Here is a 19,050-nt window from a genome sequence, read left to right as displayed (position 1 = left end):
AAAGACCAAGATATATGCATGCATAGTTGTTTTTCTAAGCCTATATATTATACCACATTCCTTTATAATCGGATGTCATGGTCTAAGGAGTGTCGAGTACAATAATATCATAGCCGCAAAGTCTGAGTGAATTGTGGTCATATAACGTCAGTCGTCACAGATAACATGAACTTTTTTTTAATTACGTCATAAATAAGCTCTTCCCTTGGTTTTGTGAAGTCGGCTAAAAATAAAATAGCCTAGTTAAACAAAACAAACTGTAAAGTGTAGTCTTTAGTCCTCTTAGTCTGTGTTAAAAATAAAAATCGATTGAATGGAAAAATTGGATATAAATTTTGTATTTCAGTCAATTCTGAATAGATTTCGTTATTATTAAAATATTCTTAATTTAAAGAATATGAAGTACATTTAATAATTCTAGTTAGAAAAATATAAAAAAGCCTATTTTACAATTTAGCTACTATTCAACAAAACTGGCGTCCGAAAATTTTCCGAAGGTAATCAATACATTTCAGAAACTGCTTTGGATAAAAACCGTCACGAATCCATAATTAAAGCTGACTCTTTGCAGAAAATGCTTGATGGGTGGTACTGCCGCTCAATAGCCAATATGCAAGCTAATGAAGAAGCAAGTGTAAATAGTGCAGTAGCTGATACTTCTCAAGCAGAATCAAATAAAGACTATTCTAGTGACAGTAGCAGTGATCCTGAAAACGAACCTAATTATCGAGCTCAATACTTAACTCTTAAAAAGAAATTAAAATATCTAATATATGTATGTATGTTTTTGGGCCAATTTATATTTTTAGCATTGACTGATTTTGTTTTAAACTATCCCTGTCAATATTTTACAGGAAAATGAATGTTTTCAAGATGCCTTACGATCAAGTCAAAAACGATTATTAAAGGTAACAAGAGATCGGTCATTTCTATTAGACAGATTATTACAGTATGAAAAGCCAGACAGTAGTTCATCAGAAAGTGAAGATACAGAATCTTCAGATGATACAAGTTGTACTAACACAGATGGATCAAAAAGGTAAATGTTTTATGTTACAAATAATAATCATGTATTTACTACTAAGTATATTCTAGTATATCTAAATATAAATTTTAAATTCTAGGAAGAAAATGGAAGCAAATATAAGTCAAGCTCCTCTAACAGCACCATCACCAATTAACAAAAGTATCAATAGTAATATCAAAAGGAAAAGAGCTGTCTCTAAAAAAACTACAAATATCAATAATCCTGTAAGACAAAAATGATATGCCTAAGAAATGTTTTAACTGATGATAGGTGGTAAAACTATGAAGTTACTTCTAGTCTTTGAGGTTTATGTCTGATTAGTGAAATATATTCTTTAGTATTAGACTCCTAAGTATTTATGTATTCCAAGAATACCAATTTTGTTATAGTTTTAACTAGTGCGTATTTTTAAAAGCAAAATGCTTCATGTTAATATTTCCATTAAATGAGTCAAAATGATTGTTACCTATTTATTAAAAATTTTGTTATTATTTGCTACTCAAAGATATATTTTAACCCTTTTACGTTTTCATTTTGTTTCTTGTTCTAAAAAAAATTAGTTTAATTTTACATGCACGCTTTGGTAGTTTTTATTACTTATGTTTCATGACACAGTTTTATAATATGTATCTATCATTGATCAAAGAATACATTTCATAGGTATAACACCATTGTTGCTGTTGCATGATTCAAAGGTTTCTTTTAAGTAAATTTAGATTGACTAGAATCTATGGCCAAAATTACATGGTAGAAGAATTGATTTTATATCATACTTTACATAAATAAACTACATCCATTATTTGGTACTTATGACATTGTTTCAGCATCAAGGTAATTCTAATATGATGGCTAAGGCATCACCTGGACTTGGATTTGGCCTTACTAACAGTGATGGTCATATGACACCTGAAGAAGTGGAACGTCACTTACAATCACGTCAAACATTTCTGAAACTCTTGCCTGAGCGTGCTCCACCTACAGTGCCAACAGAAATGTTTAGCAATGATCCTTCACTGGACAGGTAAAGAAAACTTATCATTGGAAATTTTCTTTATATATTTAAGTATGATAATATGATATATTGTTTCAGTGAATCTAATGATGTATTGGAAACATCACCAATTGTCGAAGAATGGTTTGATTAACATTATATTTTAAATTCGATGAAAATTGTTTTTCTTCGAATTAAACTAATACAATCAATAAAAATCTACATAAGACTTGTATACAATTATAAAAACCTATTAACATTGTACTTTTCAACATTAACAATGTTAACTCTGTCCAGTATAACATTAAGATCTAATAACTGTAGAGTAAAATAAAAATTAAAGAATCCATTGTGTATTTGATTAAATATTTTATTGAGACAATATATTTTAATAGATATAACATGATTTCAAAGCCCAAGAAGATAACCATATTTTGTCTTTTGCAACTGTAGGTTTAAACATTATTCTAAATGTACATAAATCACAAACTTATCTATGTATTTGCAGTAAGCACACCAAATATGTCTCTAATATGATAGTGATGTGCTAAATATTTTATATGTACATTCATTATGTAGGAGTAAACACATAAAGATCAAGTTTCAACAAATCTATCATGCCACTCATATTAGCATTCTACACAATTTTATAACAACACATGTTATTTAACTACAATTTTCTAAGCATTATAATAGTTAGAATCAGTAATCTATTAAAAATAACTCTTATATGAGATTCCTTGCTACAGAACATTAAATGTTTATTGACATTAAACACACAAAAGTATTTTAAAAGTAAATTAATAACTGCCCAAGTCTTGTTATTATAATAAAATAAGGTATGCATATTTGGTTATCATTACTTTAAAATCCAAAACACTGTGAGTGCTATAAAACTACACAAAATACATAATTACTAATTAAATAAGTGTCCAAGTAACAACTATTGATGACCTACAATAAATATTTCAAGCTTTCTACAATGTTGCACACATACTTTTATCATACAAACTATCTGAGATGCTTTTATGTGATTTTTATAAAGGCAATATTTAACATTTAGTTGCTACTTTAAAGGACTACAAAAAGAAGTATGGAAAATTGTTGCCTTAAACACACACATTTATAATTTTAGTTCCTACATAAATAAATATATAACTGAAAAGATAAATTATGGGAATGTCTTTGAGCATTTTTAAAACAATTAAGCATACTATTTAACAATTTGTAAAACACTAAATTTTTATACACCTATGATAATTAACAGTTATTTTTGGGTTCAAGTATAGAAGAATATTTTAAATTAATTAATGTACAAATACTTTCAAGTAGTGGTTAACAATTTTGCCATAATTCTTAGTTTTAGGAGGTTAAAGCAAATATATTGTTGTTCCCCATTATCTATTATGGTGTCTTGAAGTATATGTTGATTTTTAATTAATAATCATTAAATAACTTGGCATAAGTATGTAACTTGTAGGGACTATTTTCCAAAGAATATATTTTTATACATAGTATTTTGAAAGATATGATGACAAATTTATACATATTTTTCATTAATTAAAAACCTTTTTAACCTTGCATAGTTTGCCCAAAAACGTTTTGTATATTGTCTGTAGATGTATCTCCAAAAAGGAATTAGCATTGGCATGTAACTTGAAAAAATTTCAGGTAGTTGCAGAAAAATTGCACATCTTCTTTAATAGCATTACAGATCTCTAAAACTCTTTCCAAGTTATGGGCAGGGATTAATTAATTAACTGGTTTTGTACCATTATGCTAAAGCCTTTAGATATGAAAAATAAATGCCAAAAAGCATATTTCTTGATTTCTAAAATAATATAAGTTTGATTAATACTTACAAAGACACTAAGAAAACAATACATGAATATTCATAATAGAATATTATAAAGATCAATACAATAATTTACAACATAAAAACTACATTAAAAAAAATTCAAATATATTATTTTTTAATTTATGTACTTTATGTATGATTTTTCCAGTGTAAAACGAAAAATATACATATAAAACAATTTAATATAACATGCATATATTTTAATTTATACATTACCAGTAAAAAAACTCAGTACTGAGAAGGCTTCAAAGTAAGCATTTTAAACTACAATGGCATTGCACCAATAACATTATACATGAGTAATTCTGAAGTACCTATGTTATACTTTGATAATTTAGAACTGATCTGCCAACAGATTACAGACTTCTTGAGAAACTGTTTCTTTACTTGATCTCACAGTTAATCTATACATTTGAGCTTGCTTATTTGGTTCTAATCTCATAAGGCAACCAACTTGTTGCAGTCGTGTATGGACAATTCCAGCACACACAAAATTGTCGGGATTGGGATCAATACCATCTAATATCTGCATACCAAAACCAGCTAATTTGGTATGAGTTGCATGTAAATCAATGGAACCTTGTGCCTTGAATATCTTTTGAGCTCGCTGTTGTTCACCACCTAAATTCTTCCATCGTGCAAAAAATGATTCACCATTCATTTCAGTTGGTTCAAAAAATTTGTTCAAAGTGAGTGGAAGTTTCATGGAAATTTTTTGTGGAACATTATTGTAAACGAAAGTTACAGACATGCTTGGTGAATCTGCAAAATCTTCAATACATTCAGCTGTAAGCATCTGTTGAATTTGGGCACCTGCTTCCAAAACTGGCTCCATGGGTCTCATTTGCACATTAAGTTTGTGCAAATCTGTCCAAATCAATTCTGGGTGAACATTTTGAATGGGGAACTGTGTCTTATTTCCATAGAATAAACCAATTCTACCAAGATTTTGTCTATATTCACTCTTGACTCCTATTTGTATTAAATCATTTTCAAATAGAACCCCATTGTTTTTGAATAAAAACTTTTTAATATTATTTTGTTGTACTGTAGTAGGACTAATTTTTGGTGCAGTATAAAGGTCTCCTAAAACATCCAGTAGACCATTTCCTGTATTGTTGGCAGAACTTCCTGGAGGAGTTGTTAGTCCCAAAAGATCTGTACTGACACTATTTGAGTTTGTAGAATTATTAATAATTGGAGCTGGTATTGCAACTGGTTGTGGGCTCTTGGACTCTCTAATATCATCAGGAATACGACCAGGCTTTTTCTTTTTCAAAACAGCTAATATTGATGACTCTCTTTCTGGAAATGCTGGCATTTCTTCTAGTACTGTAGCTAAAACATCAGAACTCGCCACAATACTCAACTGTAAGTATTCTGAAGCACGCTGTTGTAATTCTACATCTGCAGAGCGTAAATTAGAATCAGCACGAAATACTTCCTGGACCCTTACTTTTATTTCTGGGAAAAGATTCACCAGTTTTATATATGTTGATAAAAGTAAAGCTCTAGTAGCTGCGGAACACAAGTGGTACTTAGAATGAAGAAGTTCAAATTGTACTTGTGGTGATGATCTGGTATCACCAGCTATTAAATTTCCAAATTCTCCCAAGATATATCCTCCAACTTTCACCATATTCTCATGACATGTAGGTGCTTGCAAAGCTTCAAAAACAGTTTTAGCTGCGTAGCCCTGCACCTCTTCTCTATTAATTACAATTTGTATAACTCTGTACCACACCTCTTCAGATACATAATCACCTGCAATTCTGATAAGGTTCAAGATAACATCCACATACCATGTAAAATCTGTAGCATATTTTTCTGCTAAAATAGCAACTTTTAAAACCATTTCTTCCCTGATAGAATAATCTGCAGTTTCAAGATAAGCAAGCATTTCTTGAACAATTTCTTCAGCATTTGTTTTATCACACATAGCATAAAGTAAGTCAACTGCCTGTTGGCGAACTGATACATCTTTTTCCATTTTCATTGAAAGTATGACAACTTCTTGATGTTTTTTTACAGCTTCATGTGAGAATTCTGATGTAGCCAAGTGGCACATTGATTCGAGAGCCAAGTAACGTAGATTAGTCTCACGATTACTCAAAAACTGTCCAAGTTGATTACATGCACGCACCAGTAAGTTGGGCTCACTATCATTGTGAATAATCAAGCTTATAGCTTCAAAGAGTACAGCATTTTTTGCATTTGAATGTTGTACTTTTTTAGATTTTGGTGGTTCCTGTGCTTTATTAAAAATGGTTTCTAAACATTCAGATAATCTACCTCTCACTCCTGGCTCTTCAGAAGGAGGTGTATAATTTTGAAGAAGCCTTAATAATTTCACTGACAGCCAAGGAGCTGGCACAAAATAGTATGTATAATCTTGTAAGTCAGTATAACTTGCAGTGACAATTCTACTTAATCTTGCGACAGCCAGTGTGACACATCCTTTGTACTCTTCAGGATTTTTCTTAACTAAAGCATCAATAAGTGATGTAGCTGCAGTTACTACACCCATATGAGGATCATTTAACAAGTGTATTATTCTAGAGGTCCATTCACCCCCTGGTATAATTTCTGGTGACTTTCGGAAAAGCCTGAGAAGGCATAGTGCAGCCGACTGCTTCACTACATCCATAGTGTCACCAGAAACAAGTAATTTGGGAATCTCAGTACCAAATGCCTCTGCCATCTCTTTGCTGCCAATATTAGCAATGCACTGAAGTGCCAGGTTGACGTGAATAGGGTTTCGAGATTGCAAGTCATTTTTAATACTCTGTATGATAAGTTTGATAAGATCACTATTAGTATTGACCAAGACAGATATAAATAAGTAGCCTATTTGCTTTTCTGAATATTTGTTTGAAGATAGTAAGTTAACTGCTTCCATGTGACCAAAGTCAATATCATGACCAAGTAGAAATATAAAAAGAAGCTTACATACATACTTTTTTTTCTGGTATCCATCCAGAGTCTTATCGCCTTTGAACTTACTTCTTATGTTAGCTAGCTCTTTGTTTATTCTCTTTATCTCGGCTTCTTTACTTTTGCAGTTTCTTATATCTGATATGAAGACTGCCAGTCCTCGCATACCATCTCCCCTGACGGCAGGCATATTGCCAAGTGACTTATCGAACACCAGTTTTATGCCTTTTTGAACCCTTTAATCAAGAATATGTAACGTTATTTGTTTAAATGATTAAAATTAAATTGAAAACGTTAAGAAACTTGTAATAACAGAAATAGGCAATTCCGAAAAACTAGTCAGATTTATTAATCACTACTACCTCCGAGCTTTCTTCTACAACGCCTTCCCACATTATCTATGAGAGAAAGAAATGTCAAAACTCGCTGAACTTTTGTTTATGGATCAATAAATTAGGCATGGTGTACACATATTCAGAAACAAAAATATTAAAAAATACGTTTTACGTAATAAAAATATGTATTATTAAAATTTTATATAAACAATATAAAGCTATTGTATAAAGTATAATTATTGCTCTACATATCAAAACACACATGTATTAGAACTAAACCATTTAATAAAATTTTATAAATGTGTTATATTTCATGATATCATTTCTATTATCGCCTTGCCCTTTTTACTACTTTTGCTAATTTACACTTGCATTTGCAGTTTTAAATATTTCCTTTCAGTCTTTTAGTTACCATTTAGATTAAAATGAGAATAAAAGTGAACTTAGTATATAAACATATTTTATTTACTGTGGTTTAAACGTGATCAACGTTTGCGTAGATAGAGTATAGAACGTCGGAAGGAACGAACCTTTGACGTAACGTAACTACTGACTGCTTCTCTCCTTTTCAGTTTTGATTATTCAATCAAATGGCTTAGTGATTGTGCGCACTTCACCTTAATATGCGATTATTGATAGTTGATACTGATTAGAATTGACGATTGTTATGTGATTTTAAATGATATGGGATTCTTTACCAATTTTTCTTTGTGATAAGTCTAATACAACCAAGCAAGGCAATCCTGCAAGTGAATGATGCATTCTATATTTTGGACAGGCAGAGTGTTATCACGTGCTATAAGAAATGGACTTTCGAATTTATCCAGTGCAGCTGAATTAAATGTTTCCCAAAAGAAACATCCATATTTAGTGTCAGTGGTTTGTGGTTTTCCTAAAGATATTGCGAATGGGAGGTCTCATAAAGGACAGTTTGGCGACGATGCCTGGTTCTCCACTACCTTCAACAATGCTGATGTCATTGGTATTTCTTAACAACTATTATTCAATCAGAAACTTAGATTTAAATAGCTAGTCTATGGATAGATACCAAGCTTAGGTTGTACAGGTCTTATGTACAATATACGAAACTAATTGTTTGTACTTACCATAAAATACTTATCTAAAGTAAGTAAAGAATTGGTACAGCAATCATGTTATTATTGATATTTTAAAGGTGTCGCTGATGGTGTGGGAGGCTGGAGGGCATATGGCATTGATCCTGGAGAGTTCTCCTCTTACCTTATGAAAACTTGTGAGAGACTTGTGAGGATGGGACATTTCAAGTTATCAGAACCAGGAGACCTTTTAGCAAAGTCATACTATGAATTGTTAGAACACAAGAAACCAATTTTAGGTAAACAAAAAGATAGGTCTAATTGGTTGAATTAAGTTATATGCTTATGAGAAAAATTACCAATTGTTTTTTCTTCTCATTTAGATTTGTGTTGTTATTTCAAGATTTATAAAAACTTAATATGTTATTTATCAAAATATAATTTTAGAAATTAGCTATTATAAAGAGAACCAATATATAATGGTTTAATTTCACTTACAGGAAGTAGCACAGCCTGTGTAATGATACTTGACCGCAATGAGAGTATAATGCGAGCAGCAAATATAGGTGATAGTGGATATATGGTGGTGAGAGGGACCCGCATAGTACACAGGTCACATGAACAACAGCACTACTTTAATACACCATACCAACTAAGTCTGCCGCCACCAGGACATGATAGGAATGTGTTAAGTGATAGGTCAGTATTTATTTTGAGTGGAAAGTACAGATTCCAAGGCTAAACTTATTACAGTCTAACATCAGTAAATATGACTAGGATCTGTATGGGTTTATATTTATAGTTAATTTATGAGCAATTTTTAAATATGCAATGTAGTAGGTAAAGAAAATTTTCCTTTGACCAACTTATGGTAAGTAGGTTTGGTAAAAATGTTAGGTAAAAAACTGTAATATACTTTTCAATGCATGCTTTATAAAATTGTACAAATTTCACTGTTACTATAATGCAACAATTTTATATAGCTAAGTACAAGTTTTATTTTTAAATTCCCTTATATTATTTTTAATAATGTCTTACTGTAAACATTTCATAAAGAACTTAATTCAAGTAAAAAAACAATAACTGATCATCCTAATCCAGTCAGATGATTCTATCAGGAATGAGATATAGATTTTGATTATTGACAAATTGTTATCTAACACAGACTTTAGAATAGCAAAAGGTTAGAAATAGACGATAATAATACAAGTAAACATCATTCAAGGTTTTTGAATTAATATAATTAGTTGTTTGCAATATGAAACAATATTTTAGAAATAACAAATACACATGGTAGTGAAATCATAAGAAAATCATTTAAAAAAAACTTGTAGTGAAAATACAAGTATTTTCAGTTGAAGGTATATGATATGACAAATAAAGTTTTCTAGAAATGAAACAAATCTATAAATGTATATTTCTGTGTTTGTTTACTATCGCATGGTCAGTAATTCGCTTTTGAACAGTCTACAGATTTATTACGAAATTCTTCCGTAATATTAATATTTATTTACACTGTACCAACATAAGAATTTGTTTGTTTCAAGTCGTTATTGTGTTTTATAGTCTATATATCAAGAACTAGACAGTATGTTGAGACAGATAAGTATAATAATAATTGTGTATCTGTTTTCATAAATAAATTGTGATATCCATTATAAAACAGATTATTTTAAATTAAAAGTTTCATGTTAAATTTACTTTTGATACCATCACGATCTTAACATATTTATACTACAATCCTATGTTGTTTTGTTAATATATATCTTGCATATTTTTGCTTCACTAAATCATTTTCGATTTTAACATTTACAATAAGGTTGCTTTAAGAATATTAGGCCCAAAGTAGTAATTTTCAAAGAAGAGTAATTCAAGTTTAAACCTTCCCACGGGTCATAAGACTTGTCGCGTATCGAACCCATTGGTCATGTGCTCGTTGAAAGCACTGTTGTTGTTTCTGTGCAGTCTAATATTAGAATTTTTAGCTCATTGGACATATGCCAGCCCACACTCACGTGCATAGTGTAATTCGTAAAATAGGATTATTGTGTATATTTAAAAACAAACGAAACAGAATCTTATTTAAGAATGTCAAGGCGTCGTTTTCAAGTTTTGGCGTAGGTTTATATATGTAAGGTTTGATATGTCGAGACGATAAATTATTTAGAAAATTTATATACTTAATAAAAATAATAATAATACTTTTTTACGCGTAGTTTATTTTCCGGGTTACTCGAGCTCGTCAAAATTCAAATTCAAATTGTTTCGCGCTACTTTTTTATTAAGTTTTTTTTAATTCTATAAGAATTAAAATATATATTCCTATAGGAGGAACACAGGATCTAAATTATTATAAATATTATTAATGCTACTTCGCGCGATTTGATTGAGTTTAATTGTAAAAAATGTATGTTAAAATTACAGGCCGGAATCAGCCGAAACTGCTGAGTTCAAAGTAGAATGCGGGGACGTAATTCTTGTAGCGACCGATGGAGTATTTGACAACGTGCCAGTAACAGTGTTGGTGGCCGAGATGCGTAGAGCGCAGGGCATGGACAACGATTCCCAGAAGTTACAGGCCGTGGCGAACTCCATTGCTTGGATGGCGCGCAATCTCTCCTTCGATGGCTGTTATATGTCGCCGTTCGCCAAGAGCGCCCGCCAGAATGGCATAGATGCCATAGGTGAGCCTACAAACGTTTATAGCTATTAAGTATTAATATTATACTAAGCAGTTTCAGCGTGCGACTCCCATCTCTGAAGACGTAGGTTCGATCCCCGGCTGTGCACCAATGGATTTTCTGTCTATGCGCACATTTAACATTTGCTCATACGTTGCCGGAATACATCACGAGGACACCTAAAAAGACGACGGGCTCTGTCAGGCACATAAGGGTGTTCACCTACTAGCGTATTATATTGACAAATGATCATAAAAATGATACAGAAATCAGAGGCCCAAACCTAAAAAGGTTGTAGCACCACTGATTGAATTTTTATTGAAGTGAAACTTCTTTAGAATCGTTGTGATTTCAAACCGGATGCAACGAAAAAGCGACAGTAAAAAGAGACAGAAACATTAATTCATATGATTTAACGTGGGAGAAAATGAGATAGATAAACTTCTTTCGAATCGTCGTGATTTCAAACCGGATGCAGCGGTAAAGAGAGACAGAAACATCAATTCATCATATGATTTAACGTGGGAGAAAATGAGATAGGAGGCATTATACAGCCTCTATTTACTGCCGCTTTTTTTTTGATCGAATTTCAAACTTTCGTTGTTTTAGTTTTTGTCAAATTAAAGATTTATATTAAACTTATAAATTAAAATGTATAATTAAAATATACTGTTTTTAAAGAACACACACATTTAGATAGTGGAAAATGATTAATTTATATTTGTTTTTGAAGGTTTCACTTCTACCATGTGTGAATTGCACAAATGTTTTTTTTTTAATCGACAACTAATCGACGTTTCGCCCTAATAATATATTCTTTTGCGGTAGAACATTAAAATAGAAGGGTTTATATACTTAAGAATTATTCCAATTTATTTATTTACATAAACATTATAAAACAATGTGAAGCCTATAAAATACAAGAAAATATGACATCACAAATTTAACACAGTTACATACACATCAATTACATAAGGACTTAAGCAATATATCAAAGGAAAAAACTAAAGAAACAACCACAAAATAAAAAAAAAACTAAAAGATAAAATTAACAGTAATAAACAAACAAAATGAAAACTTAAGCCACATTAAGAGCCTGCAAAGTAACGGCAAGTTGGTAGTTGTTGTAAAACACATCAATATATTTTGTAATAAAGTTGTAAGAGCGAGATAGCTCTTCCGTTCCCTTTTCTCATTCGCTGGACCATTGGTATTACATAATATACATTAATGACATTATAAAACCTTAGATTAAATTCTTATTAATTTCTTGCGATTGCCTTAACCATATTTAAAAGTGCTATGAAAGTATGTGTAAAATATTCAAAACAATTCAACTTAGGGTCCTAAGGAAAGAGCCTATTAATTTTGTTTCTGCTAAGCATTATTTTTTTTCTTTTTTGCGACTCAGGCGCAAACTAGCTGCTGTGGTCTCTGGCAGAATGACCAGGGCTGTTGCGCATTCTGCTCTTCAGAATTATACTGAGCCAGGGATAATTAGCACCACAGCACACACACACTCAAAACGTACCTTATCCTTTAAAAGAAAAAAAAATAGTTCTTTCCCATTATTTTTTTGTGTTTCTGCATGTGTTTTGTTTGTAATAAATCTTATGTCTAATTCTTAAGAGGCCGGAAAATACTTGCGAGCCCTCTGGCAATGTGAGTTTCCATAGGCGGCGGCCGGTAGTGTAACTTAACATTAGGTGAACCTCTTGCCTGTTCCTATTGCACAATATTTTTTTTAAAAGTATGTATATATAATTTTATTCGGGAACTGATAGTAAAATTAGGTTTACTTTTAAATACTGTATGCATCTACACTACATGTGCACTGTGCAGTGTGCCCTTATAGTGGAAGAATTGGTGAATTTTGATTGGAAGAATGTTTTGTCACATTTAACACAAAGTGTGTCAAGAATGAGAAGGAAAACACATTCAAATGCTATTTCAGGCCTATAGTCCGTTTATAATAAGGGTTTAATTTGTCTTATTTCAATAATAATTAGTGATATTGAAAGTACCTACCTCGAATATCATAATTGGTTAAAAATAATTATACATAATAAAAAAGTCTATATATTATGTAATTTGGAGCTAATAATTAAACGCATTTAAAAGATCAGACATGTCTTACAAAGTGTTTACGTTGAAATCTTAAGTTATATATTTTAAAGAAATTATTTATTTTTAGAAACTTACCAATTCTAATTTAAAATATATAATATATTGTTTACAACAAATGTTTATTATTCATATCTTCAGGTTTAATTATATGTGATTTGGGATTTATTCTGTATGTTTAAATATATCAAAGTCGGATATGAATTAAGCCACGAAATCATTTAAATGTTATTATAAAGTCATCATTACATCTATTCATGTAATAGTCTGGTTTGTCTTTAAAAACATTTTTTTTTTCAGGTGGAAAACCAGATGATATAACAGTGCTTCTGGCAATAGTGGCGCTATGAAGCCATCATTTGACTGTTTTAGTTTAGATTTTATTTGTTTTGAATAGTCCTTTCTTCCAAATTAAAATCAACACCTATTATTTAAGCAAATTAGTTATCTTGACATGTTTTGGAATATTGAATTTCACAAAATTAAAGACATGCTTGGAATACATTGGTCATTTGTGATAAATGTAATATAGTGTAATAGTGAATCTGGTATGCTTTATTTAAAATACAATGTGTGTATTTTTTTTTAATTTAAGATTTTGTAGCAGGTGCTTTTACCATAAAAAAGGTTATGATCAGCATCTGGAAAATATTTCTATCAAGTCCCCTGTAGACTTGTATGAAATATTACATGGAAAGTCAATTGTATGATACATTTAAAATAGTAAAATGTTTGCATTTGATAACATTAAAGGGTTAATGCTATATGCAGATTTAAAAAGTTGTGATGTTAATATTGTTTGATTGAAGACTGATTCTAGTATAAATGTATTGTTTTGTAAATAACTGGAATGGTAATGTGTCTATTTAATTTTTATAACCTTATACCTTCAAACTAACTCTTATTTTTTTCTATTTTAATACTGATACATTTTATTCTATTAGTTTAACCATTCTTTCTACATTTTGTAAAATTCTAGTTACTGTCCAGGTATACCTAAAAATGGACCTTTCATAAATTTATAGTTGTGTACTTAGTCCCCATTGAAGAAATAATAAAACTTAAAATATCTATAAAACATACAATATTATTTATAAAGTTTAGTGTGGATCTGTGCAGAAATTCTAACTTATTTTTTATCTTTTATAAACTATTTAGAAAAATTGTGAATCAGTTTAAGGTACAGTTGACCACTGTGAAAGTTTTTGTATAAGAAACCTACTTACTTGATCTAATGTCTTCTTTTTGTAATTTTTGATAGTCATGTATGATTAATTGTAAATTATGTAGAAGAATTGGTAATAAATTAAGACAAATAAACTTTAATATTGTTTTAATTCTCTAAAAAACAAATAGTACTGAATTGAAATTTAGTTAAACACATTTTGTAATATATATTATTTATTTCATGTAAAATTACAGTTATTCTTATGCACAATGATGCGTACCATGAAAAAAATATCATCTTGAAAACTATTTTTGTGCTAATAAACCACACTCCATATTTGTATAATATAATTTTATTTATTTTTGGCTAAACTTGTACTTGACTTAGTCATTATTCATAATGCATCACCTTCATTGCCGTTTTGCTCCTGTTGACGCCGCCAATTGAAGCCCCCTGGCCTCACATTTGCTAATTCTGGTAATGGTTCATATTCTGTCTCTGGTTCTGGATCAAACAACATTTTGCTGAAATTATAAAAAACAAACTTTTTAGTAAAATTAATATTTATTTATGAAAATATGGTTGTAATAGTTTCAATAATTTTATCAAAATTTGCTTATATTGAATCACTTGTTCAACATTGGAAAACATGTTTACATTATGAAGTAATGCTTTTTTGAACATTGAAATTTTAAGTAATGATATTTTTAATAATATAAATAAATAAATATTTCTATTGTTAGTTGTACTACAGGGCTATTGCTGATATTGCTACCAACCCACTTTATAAACAGTAAACATTACAAAGCTATTTACTTACAGGAATTGCGGTGTCTTCAAAAGCTTTTGTCCTCTAGCCTGTCTAGGCCAGACATCTTCTAAAAAGAAATATATGTGGCCAATAGCCATGCCCACTAAATCCACCGATATTGAATTACCCAAAAGTACAGAAAATCCAAGTAAAACAAATGGCAAGTATGGTGCCTGCAAAGGAATTAAAGTGAGTCATTAAGATTTATATATGTGCATTTAAAGTTACAATAAAATATATACCTGGAAGTTCATCAGTCCAAAGAAGTTCATACGTATAAATACGTTTCGACGAGACCACACATATACAATCATTATAGTGAAAGCTTGTCCTAAGAATAATAAGTTATTAATAAAAAATGCACAAAGCTGAAAAACTGTTAAGGAATAATATGCAAAAAATTATACCCTTATTGTGACAAAACTGACAAGTGTTTTCTCACATTCCTTTTAATCTTACTTTTTATGCAATACAGTATTATGTATGTTGTACAAATTGTGAATTACAGCTGTAAGTCATAAAAAATTTATTCAAATGATCTAAAAAATGAGATGCCTTTCCAAGCCTAAACCAAGTTAAATAAAATATGAAATATATTGAATACAAAAGGATACAATCATTAACACAGCACCAAAAATAAACATAACAACAAAATCAGCTGTTCTTCCTCTAAATGAGCCTTCTTCTAACATTCTACAATATCTATAGGTAAATATCATATTGAATAAGAAATTAAATCCTAAGTTTCCGAAGAAAAGGAATGTTGTTAAAAATCTCCATATTTGGTATCTTGTCAAAATCAGTGTGGGGTTAAAATACAGTTGAAATGGTGATACTAGGTCTAGTTGCTGAAAAATAATATTAATTCAGAGTTAGTAATTTCAACCATTGTCATTGTAATTTTGCTACATAAGACACTTTAATTTCTTAAGCATCGCACCAATGCAATATTGCATATTTTCAGTAGTTGGCATAGGATACTTTTTTTCCATACATAGTTTTAGAAAATGGAAAATATGTTTAAATTTTTTATCCTAAGACAATTAAGAATACTTACCACAGCCAATGTAGTGATGACACAAGCTGTAGTATAAGCCCTAGTAACAGGAGGTATGAGCATATATTCTTGCAAGAGGGATTGATATGCCATTTTTTTTTAAATATCAATTTGTAACATATTAAAAAAAACAAGAAATTTATAAACACACTCTATTGGGCCACATCAGTGTAAACACCGTAGTGACAAAAAGAGATTACACATAGTTAAACACGTAATAATTCCTGAATTTATTGCTGAATTCTAAAAAGCATTGTATTAAATGTACTTGATTTTGTTAGATGAATTCGTACACACTAGGCATTAGAGATAAATTGGCCACAAATCTTGAATCAGTAATTTTCTCATCAATCGGACAGATGAAGTATGACCATGTAACAACTCACAAAATAATGTCAATTGTCACGTGTAACGCAACGAGGAAGTATCAGTAGATTGGATTTCAACAATAATAATTGCAGAAGTGAGACAGCGATACAGAATTAGAAGTATGTGACTCATAAGGAAAAATTTACATATGATTAGAAATAGAAAATTTTACGTATACATAATAAAGTCAAAGGTTTACTAGAATAGAACATACGCACAATGTTAATGCTTTGAACTAACGCAGGCTACAATTTCCTCCTACTAGACTATCTCAAGTTAGTAATTCTTTTTTGGGAAAAGGGATACTCTTCTTTAATAAAATCCCAGAGCCTCTTTTATACTTTTAATAAATGTATTAAAGAAAAGCTGTGTAAAAATGCTTCATATAAAGTTAATTAATTTGCAATATATTTGTTTTAAAATAAGGGTTGTTTGATGATTTGCTTTTTTAAAAGAATAGAAGTCTTTTACACCGGCTTTTCCCACGGCTTACATACACTCTCTGTCTTCTTTGCCGATGAGTAGGGATGCTTACAGCCTACAGATTCAAATTTAATTACTTTAAGTTTATATTACAAATTAAAAATATGAAACAATACGGTATAAACATAATATTATTTAAGCTTTCTCTTTCTTAGGTGTTAAGGACACCTTCCCACCAGACCACCTTCAGAAAAGATTGAAACTACAGAAAACATTTATTGTAACGACTAAGAACCCATTAACTTACGTATCACGATATATTTAATAGGTATAGTATCCGAAAGAAATGAAATTGGCTGTAGTACAGGACTATATTATTACATTACTCGTAATTTGATTGATATGCGCCAGACTAACCCGGTTTGAGGTGGGCGAAAAGCTTTGGCCGACCCTTTTAGTCTTTAGACAAATACAAAAACAATATTTGAGAAAAGGGCGGGAAACACGAACGTGAACGCGCGCGTTTTTCGATTAACTAAAATTTTATTTTGTTTGTTGGATTAGGATTAGTAGTTTAGTGTAGTTTATGTATATATATTTGTGATTTCTTAGTTTTAGTTAATAGTGTAATTAATTCATAATTTATTGGTAAGTTTTCTTTTTTTATATACTTTTGCTCCTTATGGAGCCGCCTGATGACCCTGGGGGCGGAGAAGTCCCTGGGGTTGGATATGTTGTAACTATTTCTAATGATGAGTCTGGCATGGAAACAGACGGATCAGTAAAATCTAGCAGTGGTGCTAGAAAACGGAGAGCCAATGTAAATAAACATTGCTCGCATTGTCATAAAAAAAAACGTAATAAGAAACATGAGGGCAAGGAAATTAAACAAAATGAATGTTATTGCATTCCTTTATCCAATACCAATACCCAAATTAGTACTGCTCCGTTGTTCACGGAGTCACAGCTAAATTCGTTTAATAAAAAACCAGAATCTGTAGCTCGTTTAACATATCAGGCGAGTGATGCAGCACCATATGTTGTACATGTGCAAAGGATACAGCAAACTCCTAATGACAATGTAACAGTCCATCCTATTGCTTTTGGTCGTTTTTTAAAAAGAAACTCTATACATAATATAGTTAACGGAAGTTTAAAACGAATTGGCCGTAATAGACTGTCTCTTTCTTTTAATAATTACCAAGACGCAAATTCATTCTTAAATAGTTCTGCTTTACAATCAGTCGAGTATAAGGTTTTTATCCCAACATTTACTGTGACCCGTATGGGTGTTGTAAGAGGCATACCTGCTGAGTGGTCAGATGAAGAAGTTAAGGAGAATATTAATTTACCTGTTGGATGCGGTCCAATTTTAAAAGTTAGAAGAATGAGACGGCGTATCACTGCAAGTAATGGCAGTGAATTTAAGCCTACTGAGACTGTGGTTCTTACGTTTGATGGACAAGTACTTCCTAAGCGAATTTTTATTTGCTACACTGCTCTCCCAGTTGATATTTACATTTTCCCCACCATACAATGTTACAATTGTTGCAGATTTGGTCACGTGAAAGCAATTTGTAGATCAAAACCAAAATGTTTCAAGTGTGGTCAAGACCACACGGCTGATCAGTGCTCTATCCTAGAGGATGATGCATACTGCTGCTTATGTCAAGGTTCCCATTTTGCCACAAGCAAAAAATGTTTAGAGTTTAATCGCCAAAAAGCCATCAAAGAAACTATGGCCAAGAGCTGTATTTCTTATGCTGAAGCATCAAAAATTCATGCACCGATTTCTAAAGTGTCTTATGCTGATGCTTTACTTTCATCTTCCAATGTAGGGGCTTCCACAATTTCTACTCCTCAAAATGAACAGACACGTAAACAGTCTTTGAGTAATACTTACAAAAAGACTGTTTTTCTTAAACCAAAAAATATTCCTAAACTATCCAAAGGTTATGACAAAAATACACAACATGAATTAATTAAAGACTATGATATGCCCTTACCCAGGAATGGTTGTGGTTTAAACCCAAACAACAATAATGAATTGACATTACAATCTATTGCAGACCTAATTAAAATTCTCATTAACACTTTATCACAGTCTAATATTCTTTCACCGTCCAACGCTGCTCCTTTAATTGACACTATCGTTAACTTACCAAATTATATTAATAATGGACAAGCAAGCCACAGCTCTACAGTGGAACTGTAGAA

The 19,050-nt window shown here is 30.9% G+C and overlaps 4 protein-coding genes across 4 annotated transcripts; 2 read left to right on the top strand and 2 right to left on the bottom strand.

Annotated features, from left to right (window-relative positions):
* The first annotated feature begins 168 nt into the window (after nt 1-168).
* On the top strand, nt 169-2,365 carry LOC110992335. Its single transcript, XM_022258095.2, has 6 exons — nt 169-497; nt 572-775; nt 855-1,039; nt 1,125-1,251; nt 1,852-2,048; nt 2,118-2,365. Exons 2-6 carry the CDS (start codon nt 575-577, stop codon nt 2,170-2,172), a joined length of 765 nt encoding a protein of 254 aa, XP_022113787.1. The 5' UTR covers nt 169-497; nt 572-574; the 3' UTR covers nt 2,173-2,365.
* A 5-nt stretch (nt 2,366-2,370) lies between these two features.
* LOC110992334 (AP-2 complex subunit alpha) lies at nt 2,371-7,218 on the bottom strand. The gene is made up of 2 exons (XM_022258094.2): nt 7,173-7,218; nt 2,371-7,046 (listed from the first exon to the last, which is right to left on the bottom strand). Exon 2 carries the CDS (start codon nt 6,998-7,000, stop codon nt 4,211-4,213), a length of 2,790 nt encoding a protein of 929 aa, XP_022113786.1. The 5' UTR covers nt 7,001-7,046; nt 7,173-7,218; the 3' UTR covers nt 2,371-4,210.
* A 454-nt stretch (nt 7,219-7,672) lies between these two features.
* On the top strand, nt 7,673-14,331 carry LOC110992374 (protein phosphatase PTC7 homolog). The gene is made up of 5 exons (XM_022258162.2): nt 7,673-8,127; nt 8,320-8,499; nt 8,701-8,899; nt 10,625-10,884; nt 13,306-14,331. The coding sequence occupies exons 1-5, from the start codon at nt 7,899-7,901 to the stop codon at nt 13,353-13,355; spliced, it is 918 nt and encodes a 305-aa protein (XP_022113854.2). The 5' UTR covers nt 7,673-7,898; the 3' UTR covers nt 13,356-14,331.
* A 176-nt stretch (nt 14,332-14,507) lies between these two features.
* LOC110992375 (derlin-2) lies at nt 14,508-16,393 on the bottom strand. The gene is made up of 5 exons (XM_022258163.2): nt 16,042-16,393; nt 15,599-15,832; nt 15,227-15,352; nt 14,994-15,157; nt 14,508-14,697 (listed from the first exon to the last, which is right to left on the bottom strand). Exons 1-5 carry the CDS (start codon nt 16,132-16,134, stop codon nt 14,568-14,570), a joined length of 747 nt encoding a protein of 248 aa, XP_022113855.1. The 5' UTR covers nt 16,135-16,393; the 3' UTR covers nt 14,508-14,567.
* Nucleotides 16,394-19,050: the final 2,657 nt, after the last annotated feature.

Source organism: Pieris rapae, chromosome 14, assembly GCF_905147795.1.
Source record: "Pieris rapae chromosome 14, ilPieRapa1.1, whole genome shotgun sequence".
In the NCBI taxonomy this organism is placed as follows: domain Eukaryota; kingdom Metazoa; phylum Arthropoda; class Insecta; order Lepidoptera; family Pieridae; genus Pieris; species Pieris rapae.
The sequence above is the reverse complement of the archived record's forward strand: the minus strand, read 5'-3'. Positions and strand labels throughout refer to the sequence as shown.

What these genes read in the sequence shown, in the direction of transcription:
- LOC110992375 (XM_022258163.2), bottom strand. Translation starts at nt 16,134, where the DNA reads ATGGCATATCAATCCCTCTTGCAAGAATATATGCTCATACCTCCTGTT. An exon ending in TTGGTGCTGTGTTAATGATT is followed by an intron (nt 15,353 to 15,598) that starts GTATCCTTTTGT and finishes ACAGTTTTTCAG; the next exon opens with CTTTGTGCATTTTTTATTAA. An exon ending in TTGGACTGATGAACTTCCAG is followed by an intron (nt 15,158 to 15,226) that starts GTATATATTTTA and finishes ATTCCTTTGCAG; the next exon opens with GCACCATACTTGCCATTTGT.
- LOC110992374 (XM_022258162.2), top strand. Translation starts at nt 7,899, where the DNA reads ATGATGCATTCTATATTTTGGACAGGCAGAGTGTTATCACGTGCTATA. An exon ending in CAACAATGCTGATGTCATTG is followed by an intron (nt 8,128 to 8,319) that starts GTATTTCTTAAC and finishes GATATTTTAAAG; the next exon opens with GTGTCGCTGATGGTGTGGGA. An exon ending in ACACAAGAAACCAATTTTAG is followed by an intron (nt 8,500 to 8,700) that starts GTAAACAAAAAG and finishes TTTCACTTACAG; the next exon opens with GAAGTAGCACAGCCTGTGTA.
- LOC110992334 (XM_022258094.2), bottom strand. Translation starts at nt 7,000, where the DNA reads ATGCCTGCCGTCAGGGGAGATGGTATGCGAGGACTGGCAGTCTTCATA.
- LOC110992335 (XM_022258095.2), top strand. Translation starts at nt 575, where the DNA reads ATGCTTGATGGGTGGTACTGCCGCTCAATAGCCAATATGCAAGCTAAT. An exon ending in CTACAAATATCAATAATCCT is followed by an intron (nt 1,252 to 1,851) that starts GTAAGACAAAAA and finishes ACATTGTTTCAG; the next exon opens with CATCAAGGTAATTCTAATAT. An exon ending in AATGATCCTTCACTGGACAG is followed by an intron (nt 2,049 to 2,117) that starts GTAAAGAAAACT and finishes ATATTGTTTCAG; the next exon opens with TGAATCTAATGATGTATTGG.